General features: G+C 46.2%; 1 protein-coding gene across 4 annotated transcripts in view; it reads left to right on the plus strand.

The window, feature by feature from the left end:
- LOC309396688 (protein argonaute-1) overlaps positions 1 to 23,376 on the plus strand; it is a 94,387-nt gene extending 71,011 nt beyond the window's left edge. For all 4 annotated transcript variants that reach the window (XM_081962022.1, XM_081962023.1, XM_081962024.1 and 1 more), the window contains 11 exons: positions 83 to 202; positions 2,774 to 2,896; positions 4,372 to 4,505; positions 6,590 to 6,774; positions 7,676 to 7,835; positions 8,113 to 8,203; positions 9,079 to 9,273; positions 11,001 to 11,135; positions 13,367 to 13,468; positions 14,468 to 14,667; positions 16,992 to 23,376. In XM_081962022.1, coding sequence (XP_081818148.1) covers positions 83 to 202; positions 2,774 to 2,896; positions 4,372 to 4,505; positions 6,590 to 6,774; positions 7,676 to 7,835; positions 8,113 to 8,203; positions 9,079 to 9,273; positions 11,001 to 11,135; positions 13,367 to 13,468; positions 14,468 to 14,667; positions 16,992 to 17,100 — 1,554 coding nt within the window. In that variant the 3' untranslated portion in view covers positions 17,101 to 23,376. The remainder of the gene's footprint in view (positions 1 to 82; positions 203 to 2,773; positions 2,897 to 4,371; positions 4,506 to 6,589; positions 6,775 to 7,675; positions 7,836 to 8,112; positions 8,204 to 9,078; positions 9,274 to 11,000; positions 11,136 to 13,366; positions 13,469 to 14,467; positions 14,668 to 16,991) is intronic.
- The last annotated feature ends 1,395 nt before the right edge of the window (positions 23,377 to 24,771 follow it).

Raw genomic sequence — 24,771 nt, forward strand, 5'->3', positions numbered from 1 at the left:
AAGTCCACAAGTCTTAAAGTTGCCAAGTTTGGACACCCCTGCTTTAAACGAACACCTGCCTCCTCCTCGCCTATTTTTCCAGGTGTGTAACATTGTGGCTGGCCAGCGGTGCATCAAAAAACTGACAGACAATCAGACGTCTACCATGATCAAAGCTACAGCGCGATCTGCTCCTGACAGGCAAGAAGAAATTAGCCGGTTGGTAAGTACCACTTCCTTTTGTGAGAACCATGCCAGAATGGGGGGTGACCTTTGCGCTCGTATGAAGGTGGTAGGAAGCTCACAGCTCAATGCTGTTGTAATTTAGAAGGAAGAAAGTGCAGGAGTTTAATTCTTGGCTCTGGCTAATAACATACTAGCTGTGTACGATTCAGTGTACACGTGGTCCTCATTTTACAACCATTCATTTAACTGCTGTTCAAAATTACCATGCTGCTGAAAAATGTGACTTATTACCACTCCTCGCACTTAAAACTGTTGTAGTGTCCCTGCAGTCACATGATTAACATTTAGTTGCTTGGCTACCAGCTTATATTTACAATCATTCTAGCAGCCCAGGATCATGGGATCCCTATTTGTAACTGTCCCAAAATCAAAATCTGGGAAGCATGCAAACCAGCGTCTACATTTGCTGCATCGGATGAGGAGAGCACATATTTCTCCTTCTGTTCTGGCCACTTTTTATGAAGGCACGATTGAGAATGTTTTAACAAACTGCATCACTGTTTGGCTTGGTGGCCTCAGATAGAAAGTCCATACAGAGAGTGGTAAGGACAGTGGAGAAGATTATAGAAAGCTCGCCTCCCATTATTCAGGGTACTGCTTATAAACGCTATGAGCTTAGAGCTTAGAGACCTCACACACCCACTTCACGATCTGTTTCTGTTGCTCCCCTCTGGGAGGAGGTTTCGAAGTATTTCTAGCAGGGCTTCCAGATTCTGTAACAGCTTTGTTCCCTAAGCCCTCCTTCTGGCAAACTTGCAAGATTCATTTTCCTCACCATGTACATGTATACATCCGAACTAGACTGTGTTGCTTCTTTGTGTCATAAAATACATGTGGCTATATGCATAATTTTGTGTTTATTTATTTATTTGTATTTTTGTTACGTTTATGTAGTGTGCATTGGAGGTTGTGACCCTTTGAGAGCTGTATGCAACGAAAGTTCATTTTAATGAATGCCGATTACTGTCTATTTAAAGTGACAAAGTTATTCCAAGTCTTCTAAGATTTGCTTAAGAGCATGATTCACTTTAACAGTCATGTGAGTTGCTGAATAATGGCAGCAAAAAGGTTGTAAAATGTGGCGCAACTCATTTAATAAGTGCGTCAATCCCAATTGTGGTCGTTAAGTTGAGAACTTCCCGGCTTCAGCCTATCTTTTTGCAGGGTTTAGTATTAAAGCAGGTGCTGTAAGGCAGGGGTGTCCAAACTTGGGAACTTTAAGACTTGTGGACTTCAACTCCCAGAATTCCCCAGCCAGCCATGCTGGCTGGGGAATTCTGGGAGTTGAAGTCCACAAGTCTTAAAGTTCCCAAGTTTGGACACCCCTGCTGTAAGGGTAATAATATAGTACGTTGAGTTGAAGAAGGAAGAGATGATCCTTTGGATCAGTGGTTCTCAACCTTCCCAATGCCCCAACCCTTTAATACAGTTCCTCATATTGTGGTGACCCCCAACCATAAAATTGGTGTCTCGGTTCCTAAGACCATTGAAAGAATGTGTTTTCCGATGGTCTTAGGCGACCCCTGTGAAAGGGTCGTTCGACCCTCAAAGGGGTCCCGACCCACAGGTGGGGAACCACTGCTTTGGGTGCTTAGAACCGGATGTGGATAACATGATGGGCCCTCCTCAGTTGGGGATGCTGGCTGTGTTGCCCAAGGTTGAGGGAAGTTATTATTCAATAATAGGTCTTCCGTTTTCCAACAAGTCCGCTCTTTATTGCCTACTCTTAATTAGGTTAGTCTTTACCAACTTCTTCTAGAAGTGTTGAGACATCTGAGAATTATGAGAGATTCAGGCTCAGATCATCTAAAGCAGGGGTGGGGAATGATGGCTCCTTTATGACTTATGGGCCCATCTTGACTCAGGAATTCTAGGAGGCGAAATCCACAGGTCATAAAGGGGCCATTTTCCTCCCCCTCTCATCCCAGAGCCTCTTTGCGGGCACACGAGCTGTCACCCCAGCTCAGCTCCACCACATATGCACGCACGCCTCCAGCCAGCTGATTCTCAGGTCACTGCCGCCATGTGCTTAGGCAGGGCGCATGCGGAGATGTGCCCATACACGAGGGTGGGGGGAGCGCGGGGGGCGCCCCCCCCCGTGCCCCACTTTTGGTCTCAGGAGGCTTCAGGGAGGCCTGCTAGACCCAAAACAGGGCATGGGGGAGGGGGTAGCGTGCACATGCGCAAAGGTAGGTCGCACTCACATGTGCGGGGGTTGGTGTTGCACACGCATTGCATTATGGGTGTGCGTATGCATGTGCTGTTGCACATGTGTTTGTGAACGCTTTTGCCATGCGACGACAAAAAGGTTAGCCATCACTGGTCTAGGAAGTAGCCTTTTGGGGGCCTATCCCCTACAGCAGCGTTTCTCAAGCTTGCCGGCTTTAGGATGGGTGGACTTCATCTCCCAGAATTCCACAGCCAACATGGCTGGCTGGGGGGGATTTGTGGGATTTGAAGTCTACCCATCCTAAAGTTCCAACGTGGAGAAATAGTGCTCTAGAGAGACTAGCTTGTTTGAAAACGCCAACTTCCCTTTGTCTTGCAGATGAAAAATGCCAGTTACAACCTGGACCCCTACATACAAGAGTTTGGCATAAAGGTGAAAGATGACATGACCGAAGTGACTGGGAGGGTCTTGCCAGCCCCAATTTTACAATACGGAGGCCGGGTGAGTAGTAAGGAACCTCTGGGCTGCTTTTATTCACAAGCACTCCTGGAGGCTGAGATATTTATTTACTAACTCATATCAAACCGTCATTCAGAAATTGGAGTCGCATGTAGCTTTCTGAGAATCTTAGCTGTGATCTTAGAAAAGATAACAGAAGGGAAAGGAGTTTTTGTCTCTCTAGAAGCATCTTTCTTTTTTTAAGGACAAAATCCATGCAAATCTCTTCCCCAGCAAATCACAGAATCATAGGATTGGAAGGGACCACAGAGGTCTTCTAATCCAGGGGTCCCCAGTCTCTGGGCCACACCCCACTACCGGAGCTTCAGCCACTGAGAACCGGGTCACAGACGTGGTGGGTGAGCGCATGCTCATCCCCACTTGTACGAGCAGCAGGCCAGCGTGGACTCTATTTTCATTAATGGCACCATCCAGGGGTGGGATTGAAAAATGTTAACAAACTGGTACTATGCCCAATTGCTGGGTCGGTGGTGGCCATGGTGGGTGTGGCCTACTCAGCCTCCTGCACCACGGCCGGGTCAGGGTGCGTTTTCAGCCTCCCCAGGCTCTGGAGGCTTTACTGAGCCTCCAGGAAGGTGAAAACGTCCTCCCCTAGGCCTCCAGAGGCTGGAAACAAGCCTGGGAACATCTATCACTATCCTTCCTGGATGGCTTTTTAAATTTTATATTGGGGTTTTAAACTGGTTTTAAAATTGTTTTTAATTATTTAAATTGGTTTTGGGGTTTTATATACAGACAGTATGTGTGTGTTGTTTTGTTCAATGTCTTATGTTATGTTTTTGTTGTTTTGATTTTGAACGGTCTGTACACCGCCCCGAGTCCCTACGGGGAGAGGGGGCGGTTTATAAATTAAATAAACCTTAAACCTTAAACCTGTTTCCAGACTTCCAGGAGGTCTGTTTTTTGACTTCCCAGAGCCTCTGTGCGGGCCCTTCACTTACCTGGCATTATGAACTGGCCGCATGGAGCCACCTGGGAGGGGTGGTGTGGGATAGGTTGGGCGAGGCCAGCCACTCCTTTGCAACAACCGGTTCAGCTAACTGGATACAAAATTAATATCCGGTTTGCCCAAACCAGTGTGAACCGCCTGAATCCAGTCCCTGGCACCATCCCCTCCCATCGGTACACAAAGCTGGAAAAGTTGGGAGCTCTGTTCTAGTCCAGTCATCTTAGTCAAGGCAGAAGTCTTATACTATCCCAGTCAAATGCTTGTCTAGTCTATTTTTGGAAACCTTACTAATTCGGATCTTTGAGGTATGGATTTTGTCAGGCGCAAAGGAATAGGGCCACACAATAAGCTACAGAGAAGAAGATTTATTGCTCAAGAATCAGCTAACTAAACTGCGGCTAGATAGGAGTCAGTGGAATTCAAGGGGGGGCTGGGCTTGGATCACTTGTGGCAACATGATGACTCCAGGCTGATTCCTCTCTTGATGCCACCCACTTTCCTCCCACAGAATCGTGCCATTGCCACGCCCAATCAGGGGGTCTGGGATATGCGAGGGAAGCAGTTCTACAATGGGATCGAGATCAAAGTGTGGGCCATCGCGTGCTTTGCCCCTCAGAAGCAGTGCAGAGAAGAAGTGCTAAAGTAAGTGAGTAGAGATCACGGTAGGGGGGAAGAAATGAAAGAGCTCCTAGAGCAGGGGTGTCAAACTGAAGGCCCAACGGGCCGAATCGGGTGCTTAGATCTGAAAGCAGCAAAGGACTGGCCTGCGGTGCCTCTCTCAGTGAAAACGGAGCTCCATTTTTGCTGATAGAGGGTTGCAGGAGGCCATCGTAGCTGGAAACAGAGCTCGGGAGCCCATTTTCGCTGGCAGAATGCTCAGCCCACCACAGGTGCCCCCGATATGAGTGACATCAAGCTAGCCATACCCTCCCCCGCCCCCCGAGATCAAACACAATCCTGATATGGCCCTCAATGAAATCGAGTTTGACATCCCTGTCCTAGAAGGGGCAGAAAGAGTTGACCTCGTCAACTCAAGCCAGGCCTGGAACACATCCTGTTTTGAAAAGCTGGGCAGATGCTGCTGGTTAAAAGAGACAGGTGGGAGCTGCATAAAAAGGTGGCTTGATTCAGTGCAAAGTTGTCAGCCATGACGGAGAACCTAGAGGCAATTTAACCCTCAAACCTCCCCTGGTGTTGATTGTCTTCCCCAGCATCAAACAAAACATGAATTGCAGTAGAAGGTAATATTTGTAGCTCAGGGTTGAAACGAAGGGTCGTTGGTGCTCTCTGAACTTGGTTGTTTTCTTGCAGACGTTTCATTACCCAACTAGGTAACATCATCAGTGCTGATTGTGTAACCTAGTCGGGTAGTGGAACATCAGCAAGGAAACAAGCTCCGAGAGCACCAAGGACACCATAAACAATAATTCCATTGTAACAGCTTTGAGAAAAAAAAAAAGAATTACAGTCCTTGCTGGAATGTCAATTGTGGCAAGGCGGCTGGGTTCTTACCTGGGCTATCCAAGATTCCACATCAAAAACAATTGTAAAATTAAACGTTTGTTGATTTTCATCTTCATTTTTTTTTTTTTTTTTGAGATTTAAAATACATCCCCTTTGGATGATGTGCAAAATCTTACACGTTGCTTATGTCCAGAAGATTCCAGGTTGAAACTGTAGGTTCTCCACATAAGGATTCTGTCTCTACTTGGATTAGATCGGGTCGGCAACCAGTAGCTCTGGAGCCACATATGGCTCTTTCATCCCTCTGCTGCAGCTCCCTGTCGCCGATCAGCTCCACAATTGATAGGGCTTTTGGTTAGGACTGGTAGAGGGAAAAGGCTGCTGCGCTAGGAGGAGACTCTATGGTGGGGGCAGCTGGGCTTCCGGTTGGCTCCAGAATTGAATGGGGGGGGCTTCCGGTTAGGACCTTTGTGGTTCTTTGTGTGTTTAATGTTGCCGACCCCTGCATTACATCATGTTCAGATCCATAGAGAATGATTTGCTGGAAAGAAGCTTATTTCCTGTCCTTTCCCAAAGGGAGACAGTTCACAAAGTATGGGAATATTGATACAATACATTCCTGCTTTGCTTCCATTCTGGCCCCATTCCCTAGGCCAGTGTTTCTCAGCTTTGGCAAGTTTAAGATGTGTGGACTTTCTACCCTGTTTCCCTGAAAATAAGACCCAACTGGAAAATAAACCCTAGCATGATTTTTTTTTCAGGATGCTCATAATATAAGCCCTATTCCGAAAATAAACCCCAGTTAAGATCATCAGCCAGACGGACACAATTAGTAATGTATTTTCCCCTAAATAAGACCGAACCAGAAAATAAGCCCTACTGCATCTTTTGGAGCAAAAAATAATATAAGACTCACCCGGACTTATTTTGGGGGAAACACGGTAGGGAATTCTGGGAATTGAAGTCCATATGTCTTAATCTTTTTAGTTATACCAAATAGTAACGACTAGCCATTTCTATCGCAATAACCAAGCTTCTTTCCTTCTGAGTGGGTGGCATATCAGTTGTGACAAATTCATCTACGCCAGGGGTGTCCAAACTTGGGAACTTTAAGACTTGTGGACTTCAACTCCCAGAATTCCCCAGGCAGCCATGCTGGCTGGGGAATTCTGGGAGTTGAAGTCCACAAGTCTTAAAGTTCCCAAGTTTGGACACCTCTGATCTACGCTCTTCTGATCTGTCTTTCTGTTTTCTTTGGATAGGAACTTTACGGACCAGCTGCGCAAAATTTCCAAGGACGCAGGGATGCCAATCCAGGGCCAGCCTTGCTTCTGTAAATACGCCCAAGGTGCTGACAGTGTGGAGCCCATGTTCCGGCACCTTAAAAACACATATTCAGGACTCCAGCTCATCATCGTCATCCTGCCAGGAAAGACCCCGGTGTATGGTATGTCGTCAGAATCGGTGTCAGGAAAAGCATTTTGTTCTGACCGAGGTTTCCTAAGAGCATGAAGCAAACTCCTTGTCCCAACAAAAACCCCTTTTATTAATTGACTGTGAATTCTGCTCATTCACATCCAGCAAAGCCTTTCAAGGGAGGATTTACAATCCCAGACCTGATCTGGCTTGGAGAGCTGCCAAGCCGATATCTGCAAAACCTGGCAAGGAGCCTCAGAGAGTCACAAACCAATTAAGCGAACTAATTGTCTCCTGCAAACTCCACTCCCCTTTCATAACTCTTTTATTTCCTCTGGGAGGGGCCATTCATCATCCACCTGTGGCCTTACTCCCAACTTCTTTAGCTGTTCCCTTCGTCTGGAAACTGTGCATGTGCACACTGGGAACAGGCTCCAGCCGTTCGTCTGCCTCACTGATGTCTTTCTTACTTTGAAGGCAGCTGATAACTGGCATACGGCCCTGGCCCCACCTCTGCCTCTGACACAGAGCCCTCATCAGAGCCTTCCCCAGACTACAGGACTGGTCCATGTTCCTTCCCAGCCTCCTCACTGCCCAAATCTGCTGCCAGCTCCGCTGGCCACTGGTGGGCCAGAACACATTTGAGAAGTATAGTCTTTATTTACTGCCTACCTGTTCTGGCTGCGGAATTCTGGGAGTTGAAGTCCACACATCTTAAAAGTTGCCAAGGTTGAGAAACACTGCCTTAATCTAACCAACTTGTAGTATTAGAAAGTTTGTAACATCTCAAGAATTCTCTCTTCCTTACGGGACTTTGATTTTATTCTCCACCTTGTTAATGGACGTATTCCAAAAGGGATCTGCTTGCGCTAAACAGGAATCATCCTTTTACGAAGACCACTGATCTTTGATGCTCTGTTCTTTCCCTACAGCGGAAGTGAAGCGTGTAGGAGACACCCTTCTGGGCATGGCCACTCAGTGTGTGCAGGTCAAAAATGTGGTGAAGACATCCCCCCAGACCCTTTCCAACCTCTGTCTCAAGATCAATGTGAAACTTGGAGGAATTAACAATATCTTGGTGCCCCATCAGCGGTACGTATTGCTCGGGGTTGACCACTTTCCTTGTTCCTACTCCATGCTTCTATTATCTTCTCTCTCTTCGTCTTTTGGAACTCCTTTGTAAAATCGATCATGAGCTCCTGAAGTCTACGAGGTCTGGTCATAAATAGGTTTTTTTCGGTGCTGTTGTTACTTTGAGCGGTCACTAAAGAAATGGCTGTCGGTCAAAAACTGCCTGTAGTATCTACCCTCAGTCATCTGAGAACCCTCTTTGGTGATCCTTAAGACTCCTGCTTCATGTTGCTCCTAGATCTGCCGTTTTTCAGCAGCCGGTTATATTCCTGGGAGCTGATGTGACTCATCCTCCAGCTGGTGATGGAAAGAAGCCCTCCATAACAGCTGTAAGTTCACTTTTCCAAAGTTGGGGCCTTAAACAAAACAAAGATGCTTCAGCTTTGGCATTTTGGTGGAAACAGGGTCTCAGCAGAAGACTTGCTTTTGGGAGTCCTCTCCTTCTCTCCTCCCCTCTCCTCCTCTTCTGTCCTCTTCCCCTTCCCTTCTCTCCTTCTCCTTCTTTCCCCTCCCCTTCCCTCCCCTTCTCTCCTTATTAAGGCTGGTAAAGTAAGGATGGGATTTCATGTTTCCCTAATGTTCTTCTCCTGATCTCCGTCTTCAGTATATTGTTTCACTTTAGCCAGTTGCAACTTAGTCAATAATCCACATTCAAGCATGGTTTAAGACGGTGGGATTTAAATAATTTAACAACTGGTTCTCTGCCCTAATGACCAGCTGGGTAGGCGTGGCTCGGTGGTCATGTGACTGGGTGGGCGTGGCCAACTCAACGTCACTCAGGTCAATGGGCGCTTCGCCTTAGTTGTTACAATATAATAAGGGTGAACCAGAGAGGCAGTTTCTGTAAGCAGGGCAATAAAGATTAGGCTAGAAGCAACACCAGAATGTTTCCTTCCTTCCTGCCTTCCTTACAGGATTAGCCCTGTAAAGGGGGAAAAAACAAAAGGAGATTTCTTCCAATAACCAGTTCTCCGAACTGCTTAGAAAGTTAACAACCGGTTCTCCCAAATAGGTGCGAACTGGCTGAATCCCACCACTGGTTTAAGCTCAGTGCTTTATATCAGTCAATGTTTTCCCCTCCTCCTAGACTCCCCTTCCCCCCAAAATGCTACAGTTTATAAAGATTTGAGATCCACCCAGCACCTGTTGCCTCCCACTTTCGCTGTGAGCGAGTCATAGACGTTGCCTCTTTGTTTGACGGCAGGTGGTGGGCAGCATGGATGCCCACCCAAGCCGCTACTGTGCCACGGTTCGGGTACAGCGGCCACGCCAGGAAATCATTGAAGACCTTTCCTACATGGTCCGAGAACTCCTCATCCAGTTCTACAAGTCTACACGCTTCAAACCGACACGCATCATCTTCTACCGGGATGGTGTGCCTGAGGGACAACTGCCACAGGTGAGGAAGACTTCCTGACACTTCTTGAACATCAGGTGTTGCATGGAAGGAGGAGTTCGCTCTCGGGTTCACCTTGGGTTGGTAGAGCCACCTTCCCTTCTTTAGATGCTTGTGGGAGCACAATGTTCTGACCCAGGCTTCCTTAAAAAGCATGAAGCAGAGTCTTGGTCCTGGCAAAACCTCTTTTATTTACACAATTGTGAATGCCTTTCACTCACAGTCAGCAAGGCTTGGCAAATAGTCTTTCAGAGGAATGTTTATCCACACGCACCTTATCTCGTTTGGAGACCTGCCAGATAACTAGTTTCCAAATGCAGGGGAAGGCAACACTTGGCACAGAATCTCTTAAAGTCACAAACAGAACTTTCCACTCTTGAAACGATTGAAGGCACAAATACTGTAGTTTCCTGCAAAAGCCCACTCCCCGTTTGTTCCTCTTTTATTTCCTATGGGAGGGGCCAATCACATCCAAGGTGTGACTTTACTCCCAAGTCGATCCTGCTTTCTTAGTTGTTCTTGTGTTCTGGCAGTTCTGCGCATGCGCATACTGGGAATAGGCTCCAGCTGTTCCTCTGCCTCACTGCTGTCTTGCTCCCACTCTGCCTCCAAAGCAGAACCCGCATCAGAGCCTTCCCTAGACTCCAGGACTGGCCCATGTTCTTCCCCAATCTCTTCACTGTCTAACTCTACTGCCAGCTCCACTGGCTGCTGGTGGGCCACAACACACAACTTTCCAATATTTATTGCGCAACTACAGGTCGTTCCTCAACTTACGACTGCAATTGGGATCCGAATTTCTGTTGCAAAACAAGCAAGGCAGTTAATTTTATGACTTCTTTTTTCACGGTGGTTAAGCAAATCGCTGCTTGTTAAATGAACCATTTTAACTTATTTTAAATGTATTGTTTTTTTGTTTTTTTTTTTAAATTCGGTTTGGTTTTTTTGGATATGGATTTAATCTTTTTTAACTTTTGGGATGTGTTTTTTTTTAATGTTGTACGCCGCCCTGAGTCCTTTTGGAGAAGGGCGGCATATAAATCCAAATAAACCAAACCAAACCAAACCACCAGTCATTTAAGCAATCCAGCTTCCCTGTTGACTTGAACTGCCACTTAAGCCACTTTTTTCAGAGTTGTTGTAACTTCCAAAGGTCACTAAACGGAAATGGTTGTGAGGATCCATAGTCATGTTAGATGGGACGCAGTGGCTAAGACGCTGAGCTTGTCAATCAGAAAGATTGGCAATTTGGTGGTTCGAATTCCTAGTGCCGCATAACAGAGTGAGCTCCCGTTACTTGTCCCAGCTTCTGCCAATCTAGCAGTTCGAAAGCATGTAAAAAATGCAAGTAAAAAAATAGGGACCATCTTTGGTGGGAAGGTAACAGTGTCCCGTGCATCTTCGACATTTAGTGATGCTGGCCACATGACCATGGAGACGTCTTCGGACAGCGCTAGCTCTTCAGCTTTGAAATGATGAGCACCGCCCCCTAGAGTCAGGAACGACTAGCACATATGTTAGAGATTTTCCTGGATCTTCCTAACTTCTAATCTTCGGGCATCCACTTCTTTGTCACCAGGAGTTGCACAATTTGCCAAGATTGGACATCCCTGATCTTTGCAGTCTGTTCTGGGTCCTTTTGGGGAAGGGGTGCAAAAGAAAATTCCCAAGTGGGCTTCTCAGGGTCTCCTCTATTCATCCTGTTAGTATTATTTTCCTTCCTTCCTCAGATCCTCCACTATGAGCTTCTGGCCATCCGGGATGCCTGCATCAAACTGGAGAAGGATTACCAGCCGGGCATCACCTACATTGTGGTTCAGAAAAGACATCACACTCGCCTCTTCTGTGCAGACAAGAATGAGAGGGTGAGCCTCAAAGATGTGTGTGTGTGTGTGTGTGTGTAGGTTTATGGGATTTTGCATTGTGGTTTTATTTCTGTAAGCCGCCAGGGTCCCCGTAACAGTTCACTAAATGAACTGTTGTACGTCGAGGACTACCTGTATAAATTTTCTACCTAAATAAATACATTCCACATTAGACAGATGTCAGGGTTCCAAATAGCATCCAAAATTAAATCAGAGTCCAAGGCAAAGTATTGCTCAAAGTTCCAATTTATTAAGAGAGCCATGTTGGCACATCTGGGAAAACCCGAATCTGAAAGTTTCCTGGTTTTCCCCACCCAATTGAAAGTTCAAGATCTTGCACTCACACCCACAAGTCCATCACATGGTACGAGCTTCCACTGCCATGCTGGCAGTACCACCGATCCAGTTCCGGTCAGGTGCAGAGACAAAGGATGACCTTGGCTTTCTAGAAAGGAATTTTGTTGTGGCTACATAGCATCTAACTCCGTACAAATCCCCCCTCCCATTTTCCCACAATAGACAAAGCATAGTAGAATAATAGAAAGTGTGGCAGGCTAAATATCCAAAGGGAATATGGCTGCAGGCCTGATAACAGCTTCAACTGAGCATCAAGACTTGTCTTCAACTCTTTCAAAGTTGAGATCAAATGGCTCTAGAACGGGAGGGGCGATTTGAGCATATCCTGGGAATAATGGAGCCATTTGTAATTGCTTGTTTGCAAATTGAACATCCGGTTTGGGGCTGTGCTGGTGGAGAACAGAGTCTCTTTGTCGAAGTAGTGAAATGATTTGAGCCCCAGAAAGGAACTAATTGGATCAAACAGTTTAAGAAACACTGATTTGAATAAAGTTGAAGTTGCAGGACAGCAGATGTTAGAAGTTGTGGGTAAGCTTTACCCTACAATCATGTCGTTGTTGTTATTAGTTGTGAAGTTGTGTCTGACCCATCGCAACCCTATGGACAACGTTCCTACAGGCCTTCCAGTCCTCTACCATCCTCTGGAGTCCATTTAAACTCACTCCGACTGCTTCAATGACTCCATCTAGCCACCTCATTCTCTGTCGTCCCCTTCTTCTTTTGCCCTCAGTCTTTCCCAGCATGAGGCTCTTCTCCAGGGAGTCCTTCCTTCTCATTAGGTGGCCAGAATATTTGAGTTTCCTCTTCAGGATCTGGCCTTCTAAGGAGCAGTCAGGGTTGATCTCCTCTAGGACTGACTGGTTGGATGGCCTTGCAGTCCAAGGGACTCGCAGGAGTCTTCTCCATCACCATCGTTCAACACCACAATCATGCATTATGTTAAATAAATGACCATGCCTACATGGGTAATCCTTGACGTATGACCACAACCGAACCCCAGATTTCTGTCCCTAAGCCAGACAGTTGTTAAGCGAGTTTTGCCCCATTTTTCTTGCCACCGTTGTTAAGTGAGTCACTGCAGTTGTTAAGCTGGTAACACGGTTGGTAAATGAATCCAGCTTCCCCAGTGACTTTGATTGTCAGAAAGTCGCAAAAGGGGATCACGTGACCCCGGGACACTGCAACCGTCACACACATGAGTCAGTTGCCAAGCATCCCTATTTTGATCACCTGATCACGGGGATGCTGCTACGGTTGTTAAGTGTGAAAAACGTTGATTTTAAGTTACTTTTATTCCGCTGCATTGTAACTTTTAAAGATCACTAAATCAATTGTAAGTTGAGGACTACCTATAACTCAAACCGCACTGCAGAATGGTAGAATGAAAGATCCTGGCAATTTTTATGGAAACCTGTTCCCATTTTGTCTGGTAGCCTGGCCATTGCTGTTGTATATAACCATGATGACGTGGGACGCAGAGCCATGTTGTCCCAGCTCAGCTCCAACATGCGTGCATGCGCGCTTCCTGCCGGCAAGCTGATTTTCGGGTCCCTGCTGCGTGCGCATGCGCAGAGGGAGAGGCACATACAGGAGATGTGCACGTATGCGCAGGATCACCCGTGCATGCATGAGGGCGGGGGTCGTGTGTGCGTGCATGGGGTTGGGGGGAGCATGGTCCCCCCCGTAACCCATTTTTGGTCCTAGGAGGCTGTAGGGAGGTCTACTAGGCCGAAAACGGGGTATGGGGGCGTCGTGCGTGCATGTGCAGTGGGGGGGCACGGGCAGTGGTAGTTGCGCATGCTTTTGGCATGTGATGACAAAAAGGTTAGCCATCACTGGTATATAACTTTCTCTTTGTCTCTCTCTCTCCGCAGATTGGCAAAAGTGGAAACATACCAGCAGGAACTACTGTCGATACAAACATTACTCACCCTTTTGAGTTTGACTTCTACCTGTGCAGTCATGCCGGCATTCAGGTATCTTTTTTTTTTTTAGTAGCTTCCTGGCAGAGATGGGTAAGGCAGCCCTACATGATGTGGTGGACTTCATTTCCTAGCATTCTCTGCCATGACTGCAAAGTCTAGGGATGGAAGGCCACATTTTGGGGGGGGGGGGGGGGGAAACGACGACGACGGCCAAACTGAATCGGTGAACGGAACAACCAACCCATAATATCAGACCTGCAGCCATCTTTTCTTTTGGATCTTTGGCCTGCTACGCTTTCTATTATTCTACTATGCATTTTCTATTGTGGGAAAATGGGGCGGGAGGGATTGTAAGGAGTGAGATGCTATATAGCCATAACAAAATTTCTTTCTAGAAAGCCAAGGTCATCCTTTGTCTCTGCACCTGGCCGGAACTGGATGGGTTAGAACTGCCAGCATGGCAGTGGGAGATTGAACCATGTGATGGACTGGTGGATGTTGGGGCAAGATGTTGAACTTTCAACTAGGTGGGGAAAACTGGGAAGCTTTCAGATTCGGGTTTCCCCAGATGTGCCAACGTGGCTCTCTTAGTAAATTGGAACTTTGAGCAATACTTTGCCTTGGACTCTGATATATTTTTGGATGCTATTTGGAACCCTGACACATAATCTCAGAAGACCTTTCAGACATGCCACCCATCCTCCAAGGGGTACAGACAGTCCTCAACCTATGACCATTAACCGACTTTGCTTGTCAGAAGGTTGTAAAAACATGGTCAGGTGAGCCTGGAACACTGCCCACCGGCATGAGTCCGATGCCAAGCGTCTGAATTTTAACCATGTGATCACGGGGATGCTGCGGTGGTTGTAAGTGTGGAAAAAAAAAGATAATGTCACTTTTTTCAATCGGTTGGCATGTCAAACGGTCACTCAGTCAACTGTTGTAAGCGGAAGACTGCCTGTACCGATTTCTTTCCTGCACCCCCGCCTTCCATCGTTGTGCTGGTAATGTTTCTCCACTCCTTCCATTCTTTCCTTCCTTCTCCCCTAGGGTACCAGCAGACCCTCCCATTACTATGTACTTTGGGACGATAACCGGTTTACAGCAGATGAGCTTCAAATTCTCACCTACCAGCTTTGCCACACCTACGTCCGTTGTACCCGCTCTGTTTCTATCCCAGCACCAGCATACTATGCCCGATTGGTGGCCTTCCGGGCACGATATCATCTTGTAGACAAAGAGCATGACAGGTGAGTAGTGGCACCTCCCACCAGCCCCCATGAAGATGCTCCTTGAAGAGCCCAAAGTACTACCACTAGCTGGCGCTAGGCAGTTAAAGGTTCTGGTGTTCTCTGACCTGGATTATTTTCTTGAAGAGCTTTTATTACCTGATATACCGTATTTTTCAGAGTACAAGATGCACTTTCCCCTAAAAGAGGGCGCACGTTTGGGTGCGTTTTATACACCGAATGTAGCCCCGCCGGCTCCCACTCTTTGGACTCTGTCTTCCAGCAATTTACCCCCTTGCAGCAAACAGCTGGTTTCAGTTTCAGCTTCAACACAGCCTGGTTAGCACAAGCAGCTGATTGTCGGTTGGATCGGCCTCCTGACCATCAGCTGTTTCAGGATGCAGGGATTGCCATTGCCTATTGCTGCCTCCGTGCGCCTCTTTTTTGGCCTCCGCTTCCCATATTTGACCTCTATGCACCCTGTTTGCAGCCTCCCCGTGCCCCATTCTTCTGCCCATTCCAATCCCCGCCACCTAGAAAGGGCAGAAAATGGGGCACAAGGAGGCCAAAAATGGGGTGTACAGAAGCTGAAAACGGGATACAGAGGCCAAAAATGGGGTGTGTGGAGATGGCATTGACAATTGTTACCTATGACAATCCCTGCAGCCTGAAACAGCTGATCTTGGGGAGGCCCGACAATCAGCTGCTTGTGCTAATCAGGCTATGCCGAAAATGAAAGGGGCTGTTTGCTGCAAGGAGGCAAATTGCTGGGAGGCAGAGGCAGATTTTTTTTTTCTTGTTTTCATTCCCAAAAGGTAGGTGCGGCTTATACTTTGGAGCATCTTATACTCTGAAAAATACAGTAACTGATAATGTTACTTGGTCTGGTAAGAAAAAGTCATCCAACAATACCACCCCTTCTTTAGAAAAGAGACAAATAGGTATGGCAGCTAAATCTTGGAAGCTGTAATTTACATTGGGGAGGGAGGGTGCATGAATGGGGAATTATGAAGTATCTCAGGAAATAAATTATATTAACAGTACAGGTAGTCCTCGACCTACGACCACAACAGAGCCCAACATTTCTGTTGCTAAGTGAGACATTTGTTAAGTGAGTTTTGCCCAATTTTTATGAGCTTTCCTGCGACAATTGTTAGATAAACCTCTGCAATTATTAAGTTAGTAACTCGGTTGTTAAGTGAATCTGGCTTCTCCATTGACTTTGCTCGTCAGAAGGTCGCAAGAGGGGATCACGTGACCTCTGAACACTGCAACCGTCATAAATAAATGAGTCAATTGCCAACTTGCACCCGAATTTTGATCACGTGACCATGGGGATGCTGTAATGGTTGTGTGAAAAATGGCCATAGGTCACTTTTTCCAGTGCCATTATAACTTGAAATTGTCATTAAATGAACTGTGGTAAGTCAAGGATTACCTGTATTTCACTTAGCAACAGCCATAGCACTTAGACTTATATACCGCTTTACGGCCCTTTCTAAGTGGTTTACAGAGTCAGCCTCTTGCCCCCAACAATCTGGGTCCTCGTTTTACCCATCTCGGAGGGATGGAAGGCTGAGTCAACCTTGAGCCTGGTGAGATTTGAACTGCCAAATTGCAGGCAGCTGGCAGTCAGCAGGAGTCACTGCACTCTAACCACTGCGCCACCATGGCTCACTTAAATCAAATAAAGGCTGCATCTCTGCTCAAAAAATTGTTCAGCCCTCCACACCAACTCCAAAGCCCAAAAAAGCTGCCCCCAGCCTGGAAAAGGTTTTGTCCCTTTAGTTTGTCTCCAGTGCCCTTAGACGTATGGAAGAGGGAGGAAAAAAATCACAAACTTTTTATATTACAGAGGTGTGTAGTTTGTCTAGAGCAGGGAGTCTCCAACCTTGGCAACTTTAAGCCTGGCAGACTTCAACTCCCAGAATTCCCCAGCTGGCTTTGCTTTAAGCTTGGAGAACTTTAAACCTGGGGGACTTCAACTCCCAGAATTCCCCAGCTTTCTTTGCTTTAAGCTTGGAGGACTTTAAGCCTGGCGGATTTCAACTCCCAGAATCCTCCAGCCAGCTGGGGAATTCTGGGAGTTGAAGTCTGCCAGGCTTAAAGTTGCCAAGATTGGGGACCACTGATCTAGAGCAGTGTTTCCAACTATGGCAACTTTAAGATACTGGCTGGGGAATTCTGAGCATTGAAGTCTTAAAATTCCCTGGGATTAATCTGTGTTGTTTTATGCTGACAGTGATTTCCCTGTCAAGAGAAATCTGCCGTCCTCATCCCTTCCGCATTCTAACTAATAATGCTCTGTTTTAATCCTTTTCATTCCTTTTCCTCTGCCTTTTTAGTGGAGAAGGCAGTCACATCTCCGGCCAGAGCAACGGGCGAGACCCTCAAGCTCTCGCCAAGGCCGTGCAGGTTCATCAGGACACTTTACGTACGATGTACTTTGCTTGAAAGCCCAACATTTTTACCTCACTCCAGAAAGCTTTCAGATTTGAAGGAGCCATACAAAAAAGAGAAAGAAAGAAAGAAAGAAAGAAAGAAAGAAGAAGAAGAAAGAAACAGAAAGAAAGAAAAAAAAAGAAAGAAAGAAAGAAAGAAAGAAAGAAAGAAAGAAAGAAAGAAAGAAAGAAAGAAAAAAAGAAGCATTGGTGCACCTTGTGGTTATCCAATGGAGAGATCACAGCAGGCCGCGGAGAAAACATTTCTAGGAAACTACCCTCGTTTTCCAGAGTCAATGCAAGAGAACTGCGTAACTGGATGGACTCACCTTTGTAGTATTAAAACAAGAGAGACTTTGTTTTTTCAGGCTTTCCAGTTACTTGACCAAACAAATGCAAAAATATTGAAACCGAGGGAGGGAAACTGTCTTTCAATTTAAAAACAAAACAGGTTTTGATGACTGGGATGGTGAGGAGAGGCAGGAGACGCAATATTAGACTTCCGACTGTGAAAGAAGAAGAGTTCCAGTCCTTTTAATGCCCCCAATCAAAAATGCTGTTTCTTATTGGTTCAGGGCGGGGTTGGGGGTGGGTGGGTGGGACGGGACTTGTAGAGCCTTAAAACAGATGACTAGATTTATAAAAACTAATATTTTAGGATACAAAATGCTTTAATTGGCGAAGAAGAAAAGAAGCCAGTAGTTTATAGATGAATTTTAACACAGTTACCCCCTTCTCCACAGAAAGAAAGAAAGAAAGAAAAAAATATGAATTTTCCCCCTTCCCCTTTCTATATAATTATGGTGTAAGGTACCTGCAGCACTTACCACAAAAGGAAACTTGTCTTCCGTCTGTTTAAAAAGTGAGTTGGCTGCTGCCCTTTTAATGCGGCAGAAACACACCGTGGGCGAGTGCCTTACTTCAACGCTACAAAATGATGACATTTTTTTTTTCGCCTTTCGGGGCTAAAAAAAAAAAAAAAAAAGGAAACCAACAATGCTCTTGACTTGACTTGATCGTGGTCCAGATCTCTAGCTTGAAAGTTTTGGGGTTTTGTTGATGTTCACCAAGCATACCATTTCATGTTAGCTCACAGCCTCATGGTGGATTACAATTTTGTGCACTTTTATCTTGACATAGAAATTCGGAGAGTTGATGATGATTTAAAAAAAAAAACCCTGCTTTTTCTTTTTTTTTAAAAAAAATATGATGAATTGCAATTGATTGAATTGCTTCTGATATATTTCTTGTGTGGTGATTTCCCCCCCCCCCTCCTCCTTTTTAATTTAAAGAACGCTGCATTTCTGACGAACAGGGTGTGTGTGTAAAAAAAAGGAAGAGTGTTTTTGTCTGCCCTGCAAGCACAAAAAAAAAGAAAAAAGAAAAAAAAAGAACTCTGCTATCAATCCATGCCCTGATTTTTTTAATATATGGATGAAATTTTTTTATTATCAAGTATTTTTATACGATGCCGAGTCTATTGCCAAAACTTACACTCAAATTCTCACTTGTTTACATCATCTTCCCTACTTTTATCTCTTGTCCGACATTTTGGGAATATTCTTACAGCGCACCAAGTAGATGGCTGGATCACCACAAAAACTCAAATTGGAATTATATCGAGAAGGTTTCCGGGGGACTGACTTTCCCAGGAGCTGCCCAGCTCCTCCTGAATATTTGTGCTGTATAGTGAAGGAATGATTATTTCATTTACTGCAGTTGTGTAACCCCAGTGTCTTCTCAAGCCTTCTGCTGTGTTTTTCTATCTAACATGATAGGGAAGATGGACTTAAACCAAGCCCGTTTCTCCAGCTTGCTTTGAGATCAGAACATTAAAACGCACTTTGCTGTTTGTTTGTAGAAATGGATCTTGATTTTCTAGGGATAAAACAAACCAGTCCCATGGTTGTGAATTCCGGTTTTCCTTCCTGCAACAAACACCTTGGATAGGAAATATCCTGGCCTGTGCTGACCCCTCGCAAACCGATTTCAGAAGGAAGCCCGTGCCATATGTTGTCTCCAAACCATATTTTGTCGCTTCATCGTTGTATCTTCGAGTGCCAAAGTGAGTTTTCAACATCAGCCACGGCAAAAGATCCCTCTTCTCCCAAAAAGCTGCACAACTCTCTTGTAGTTTTTGTGGGAAAAAACCCTCCCCAATCCCCCCCCCCCAAGGAAAGGCAACACTTGCGGGGTGAGACTTGTGAATTGTGTGCTTCAAACATCAAGTTCAATTTTCTTGTCTTTTTTTAGGCCTTATCTCTTCTCCCGGCCCCCTTCCCCTGCCCTCCCCGGCTTCCCCATCTCCCACTTCAGGGCAGAATGTTAACCCATCTGAAAGCTATGCAAACCAACAGGCCACTCAGAACGGGACCCAGTTGGGTGCTTTGCCATTTGATTGTGAGTCTGTCTTCTTTAAACCACAAGGCTAACAACTGCTATCGGAATGCACCAGCCTGACAGCATGCATCAAGAGGAGGTGGAAATTCAGGACACGATGCTTTATCTCGGATGGCCTCTGAGCAACTTGTCTCTTGGAGTACTTAACGGGGGTGGAGCTGGCTGATCTTCGAAACACGAATAATGCAGGTTGTGGGTTCAGTGATCCTTCCTTCCTTCCTTCTTCTCATCCACCCAGCGTCCTTCCTCTCACCCATTCTCCTGCCTTCCTTCCTGCCTCTCTCCATCCCTCCCATCTTCCTTTCCCCGAAAATAAGACCTCCCCAGATAATAAACCCAATTGGGCTTTTGAGCGCATGCGCTCAAATAAGCTCTCCCCCAAAAATAAGCCCTCCCCGAAAATATTGGCAGCAGCCATGAGGTGATCCTCACTCGTCGCCTCCCGCACCTCAAAAATAATAAGACTTCCCCGAAAATAAGGCCAAGTGCTTATTTCGGGGGTCAAAAGAAAATATGACCCTGTCTTATTTTCAGGGAAACACAGTACTTACCTACTTCCTCCCTCCCTCCCTCCCTTCCTCCTCCCATCTTACCTACCTACCTACCTACCTCCTTCCTTCCTTCCCTCCTTCCTTCCTTGAACCCTTCAAAGTTGGCATTGTCTTGCCCTGGGCACCTGCTCTCGAACAGAAGCATCAAGACCGAAAGCCAACATTGCTTAACCAAGTGCCTGCATGGCGAGCTCACCTACCAGCCTTCATCGAAGTTCCTTGTAGACAGTTACCACTTGCCTCGCCTCTTCTCAGCTTTTGCGTGAAAATGCATTTGCAAAACAAAAACCCGGAAGGACGTTTTTGAGTTTTTCTTGGTGTCTCTTCGCCCCGTCTGCCTCTTTCTGCTTGGAGTAGATTCTCACTTCTGACACCAGCACTGCGACTGCGATTCTAAACTATTTTTGAGCAAGAATAAGCAACTTGGGCATTTGCAGAAGGGGAAAGTGGTGCGGGGAGAAGAGAATCCGAAAGAAACTTGGCGCTTTGACAAAACCACCACAACTACCAAGGCTTTAAAACCAACACAACACCTCCAAGACTTGAATTGTTACCAGTGGATCCCGTTTTCAGTAGTTTTATATTTTTATTTTTTGCACTCCACAGTTAGGTTGCTGTTTTTAACGGAGGAGGAGGGGGACGTGGCATGATTGAGGGGATGTTGAGTGGCCAGCACTTTCCCCACCCCAACCCACTTCCTCCCCTCTCCCCACCTGGTGCATGCAAAGTTTTCACAAAGTGCCGTAAATAATGTAATTGCTGCAACCTCTTTGAAACCATGTTTTTCTAAGTTTGGGGTGATTCTCCAACCCACCCCTCTTTCTTTTTGATGTTTTAAAAACTGGGATAACCCCCCCCCCTGCATGTGCTACATAACAAAAGCTATCTGTTGCATTCCTGCTTCACTTGGGCAAAACTTGTCTTCTGTTTTTTGGAGGGTCAGAGATTGCACCCCAAAAGAAGAAACATTCTCTGCTTCAGCTTCTTCCTCCGTCACTAAGTGTGGCTGTTGCTGCTGTTGGGCATGGCATGGGTGTTTTTGTGAGATCCGCAAAACAATAATAATAATAATAATAATAATAAAAAGTGTTTCAGGATGTTTCGCCTTGCACCTTAACCTGTATTCCTTGTGATATGCTTTCCCCCACCCCTTCTGTGGCTGGAAACGTTGCTGACTTCCCACAGGCTGTGTGGCTGGATGGGGGGACGGGGAGGGAGGGTGTGTGTGAATGCAGCATACAAATGTAGCCGTCGGTTATGGGTTTTTATTCGGATTATTTTTAATTTTGCCTGCACTGCTGCTTGTTCTGATGGACTCCTTAGGTCTGAACGAAGGGAAAAGGAAGTGGGCGGGTGGAGACTTCCACATGCAAGGAGAGATGTAAAAATGAGACCCGGTTGAAGATGGGAGACCAGTGGTTTGAAGCGATGGGCCCCGATGCCACATCGGAATCTGGCATCGCAAAGACCTGGATACAGAACTAGCCTGGCTTTGTAGGATTGAAGGATTCCAGTTGCATAGGGCAGTGGTGGCGAACCTTTATTGCACCGAGTGCCGGAACAGGAGAGTGCGCGGGAGAGCATCGGAAATAGGAAGAGCAGCTCCCCAGCGTGCATGCACGAAAGCGCCGGAAACCGGAAGTGCAGTTCCCTGGCATGCATGGGCGAGCCAGGAAGCTGAGCTTCTGGTTTCCGGCATGCACATGTGTGCCCGTCATCTGGTCTTGCACTTTCTGGTGTGTATGCACGCGCAAAGATGTGCGTGCTCCTGGGGTGCCCATGTTCGCCAGGGAGCTGCTATTCCAGTTTCCGATGCTCCCGCGTGCAAAGGTCGTCTGGCTGGGGTGCATGTGCACACCGGAACCTAGAAGAGCAACGGGCGATGGCTGGCGTGCCCAGAGAGATGGTTGTGTATGCCACCTCCGGCACGTGCGCCATAGGTTCTCCATCACTGGCATAGGGGGACATCTTTCTCTGCATCCTGGATGTTTTCAGTAGAGATGGTGCATTTCAAGCATTATGTCAAGTGTTTCTCAGCCTTGGTTGTCAGTGTTTCTCAACCTTGGTAGCTTGAAGAGGTGTGGACTGTAACTCCCAGAATTCCCCAGCCAGCTATGCTGGCTGGGGAATTCTGGGAGTTGAAGTCCATACCTCAAGGTCGAGAAACACTCACCTAGGTTTTCAATAGTGGCGATTATGTGTAGCTGGGGCGTCCGGAGGAGGGTGAAGGTTCATTCTCCCACCTTATGGGTTGGTTTCCAGATGTTTTGTTACCGGGCTATGTCACTTCAGCGGAATTTAGGGAATGTCAGTGTTGGCATTCTGCTGCTCCTCCTTCATGCGGTCCCGTCACCAGACCTACTGACTACGCAACCCCCCTTAAAAGCCCAAGAACAGCAACACTGGCGTTCCCTAAATCCCGCTGAAGACGTTACCTAGCCTGTTAACGAAACGTTTGGAAAACCAGCCCGCAGAAGAGGCCTCCTCCACCTTCCCTGGACTAGGAGTGGCTGGGATTCTGACGTACGTCATCTCAACGCCATGATCTACGCTGGGTGGGGATTGTGAGAACTAGAAGTCAGCAGAACCTGGAAAGTGAGAATTTCCTCCCCCGGCCCCCCCATCCCTGACCTAAGGACCTGGCAAAATGTACTTGAGAATTTAAAAGTGGAAGCATATGGACTTTCACCCCACCCCATTTGGTGGATGCTTCAGAACCTTCTCAGGTTCTGCTTTCTGATCAAAATATCCATCATTAGGTGCAAATGACTTTCTGGGATCTAGTTCTACGTCCTTTAAACGCCACTGCAAGCTTTTATCTGGGAGAGCTGTTTCCCCCCCTCCCCCCCCGTCTGTTGAAAATTGTACAAAACTTTCTTCTCCTAAAGATTGTTCTCAAAAGAAAAGTTAGCGATGCTTCCTTCCCCCCCCCCCCTTTCCAATTTCGCTTCTTTGTTTTCTCCTTATCACTTTGGGACCAACGAAGCAACTATTGTCCATAAAAAGCCGACGTTGTAGAAAAGATGCAACTTCCAGTCCTTTTTTGTTTTGTTTTTCCTTCTCTTCCCTCCCTCCCTTATAAAGAAGTGTTAAAAGCATCTTGGCAGCCCAGTGCAAACTTGCTGTGCCGGTTCTCTCTCGTGAGAGCCACGCAGCAGAACAGCAATAATAATAAAAGAAACAAAACCCGTAGCACACGTGCGCATGTAATTTTGCACTTCTAAATAATTGTGAAAGTTTTAAACTGATGGCAATTCTAGTCTTGTGTTCAAAACAGTTTTTTTTAACCTGTTACAAGGAAGCGTGGATGTGTAAATACAGAATGTTCACAAAACACATCTGTCTGTGTAGCTTTGATTTGTGTGGATATGTATGTGTGTGTGTATTTATTTGAAACTACCTGATAACCCCTCATTGTCCGGCTATTTATTTATAGGTGGGATATGTTCGGAGCTAATGTAATTTCTAATGTTTGATTTTCCCCCTTACCAGAAGGATTCCCCTTGTGGAGTACAGTGAAGCCATTATCATGGCAACTCCACTGCGCTGTACAGTAGAAGTCATTTTACGGCAGTACAGTAGAAGCCATTTGAAGATACAACAGGCTGTATCATAACAACACCCCACCCTCCAAAGGGTGTTAGGCGTGCTTTACCCCCCCACAGTATTTGTTTCCAGAGAGTAAGTCATCTGTGTACCAAGTTTGGTTGAAATTGCTCAAGGCATTCCAGAGTTATGCTGGAACACACAAACATTTTTATATATATAGATTGAGCATTGCATGGTCTGTTTTATTAAGCGGGTTTAAACTATTGCTGCATACACCTTGATTGACAAACTGCGGGCTTAATTTGATTTTTTAAAGAATAACAGCATATCTTCCTATAAATATCAGAAATGCAACAATAAGGGGTGAAACAGGACATACAAAGGGAGGAAACAATGCTATATTGATAAATTGTGAAGGGTTAGTTTTATTTTCATTTAAATTTCTTCTGGGACAGTTATTCCAACCTAGTGCTTTTTAGGTAGCGCTGGAATTCCAATTTCCAGAAGCTTTGTGCTGGCTGGGAGTTGTAGTCTCATCGTGCCTGAGGTGCACAATTGGTCTAGTACAGCATGGGTGGCTCAGGGGTTGTGGGAGCTGAAGTCCACAAGTCATAAAGGAGCCATAGTTGCCCACCCCTGGTTCAGTATATCAAAGAATATTTCTGCACAGTCTGTTCTTGGTGTGTCTGTGTGTAACTTTTGCATCAGGTGTTTTCAAATGACCTCGTTCTCTTTGGAATGTCTGTAAATTACACTCGGTATTAACAAGTGGCTCAGGGGACGGGGTGGCTCAGTGTCTTAAGACGCTGAGCTTGTCGATCAGAAAGGTTGGCAGTTTGAATCCCTAGTATCGCATAACGGAGTGAGCTCCCATTACTTGTCCCAGCTTCTGCCAACCTAGCAGTTCAAAAGCATGTAAAAAGGCAAGTAGAAAAATAGGAATCACCTTTGGTGGGAAGGGAACAGCGTTCGTGCACCTTCGGCATTTAGTCATGCCGGCCACATGACCACAGAGACGTCTTTGGACAGCATTGGCTCTTTGGCTTTGAAACAGAGATGAGCACTGCCCCCTAGAGTCGGGAACGACTAGCACATATGTGTGAGGGGAATCGTTAGCTGTTAAGCAAGTGCTCCCCTGACAAAGGACTTTTAGAGAATGAAAAACAAGTTGTTTGGCTCTCTTG

Source organism: Natrix helvetica (assembly GCF_964273705.1).
Source record: "Natrix helvetica genome assembly, chromosome: 9".
In the NCBI taxonomy this organism is placed as follows: domain Eukaryota; kingdom Metazoa; phylum Chordata; class Lepidosauria; order Squamata; family Natricidae; genus Natrix; species Natrix helvetica.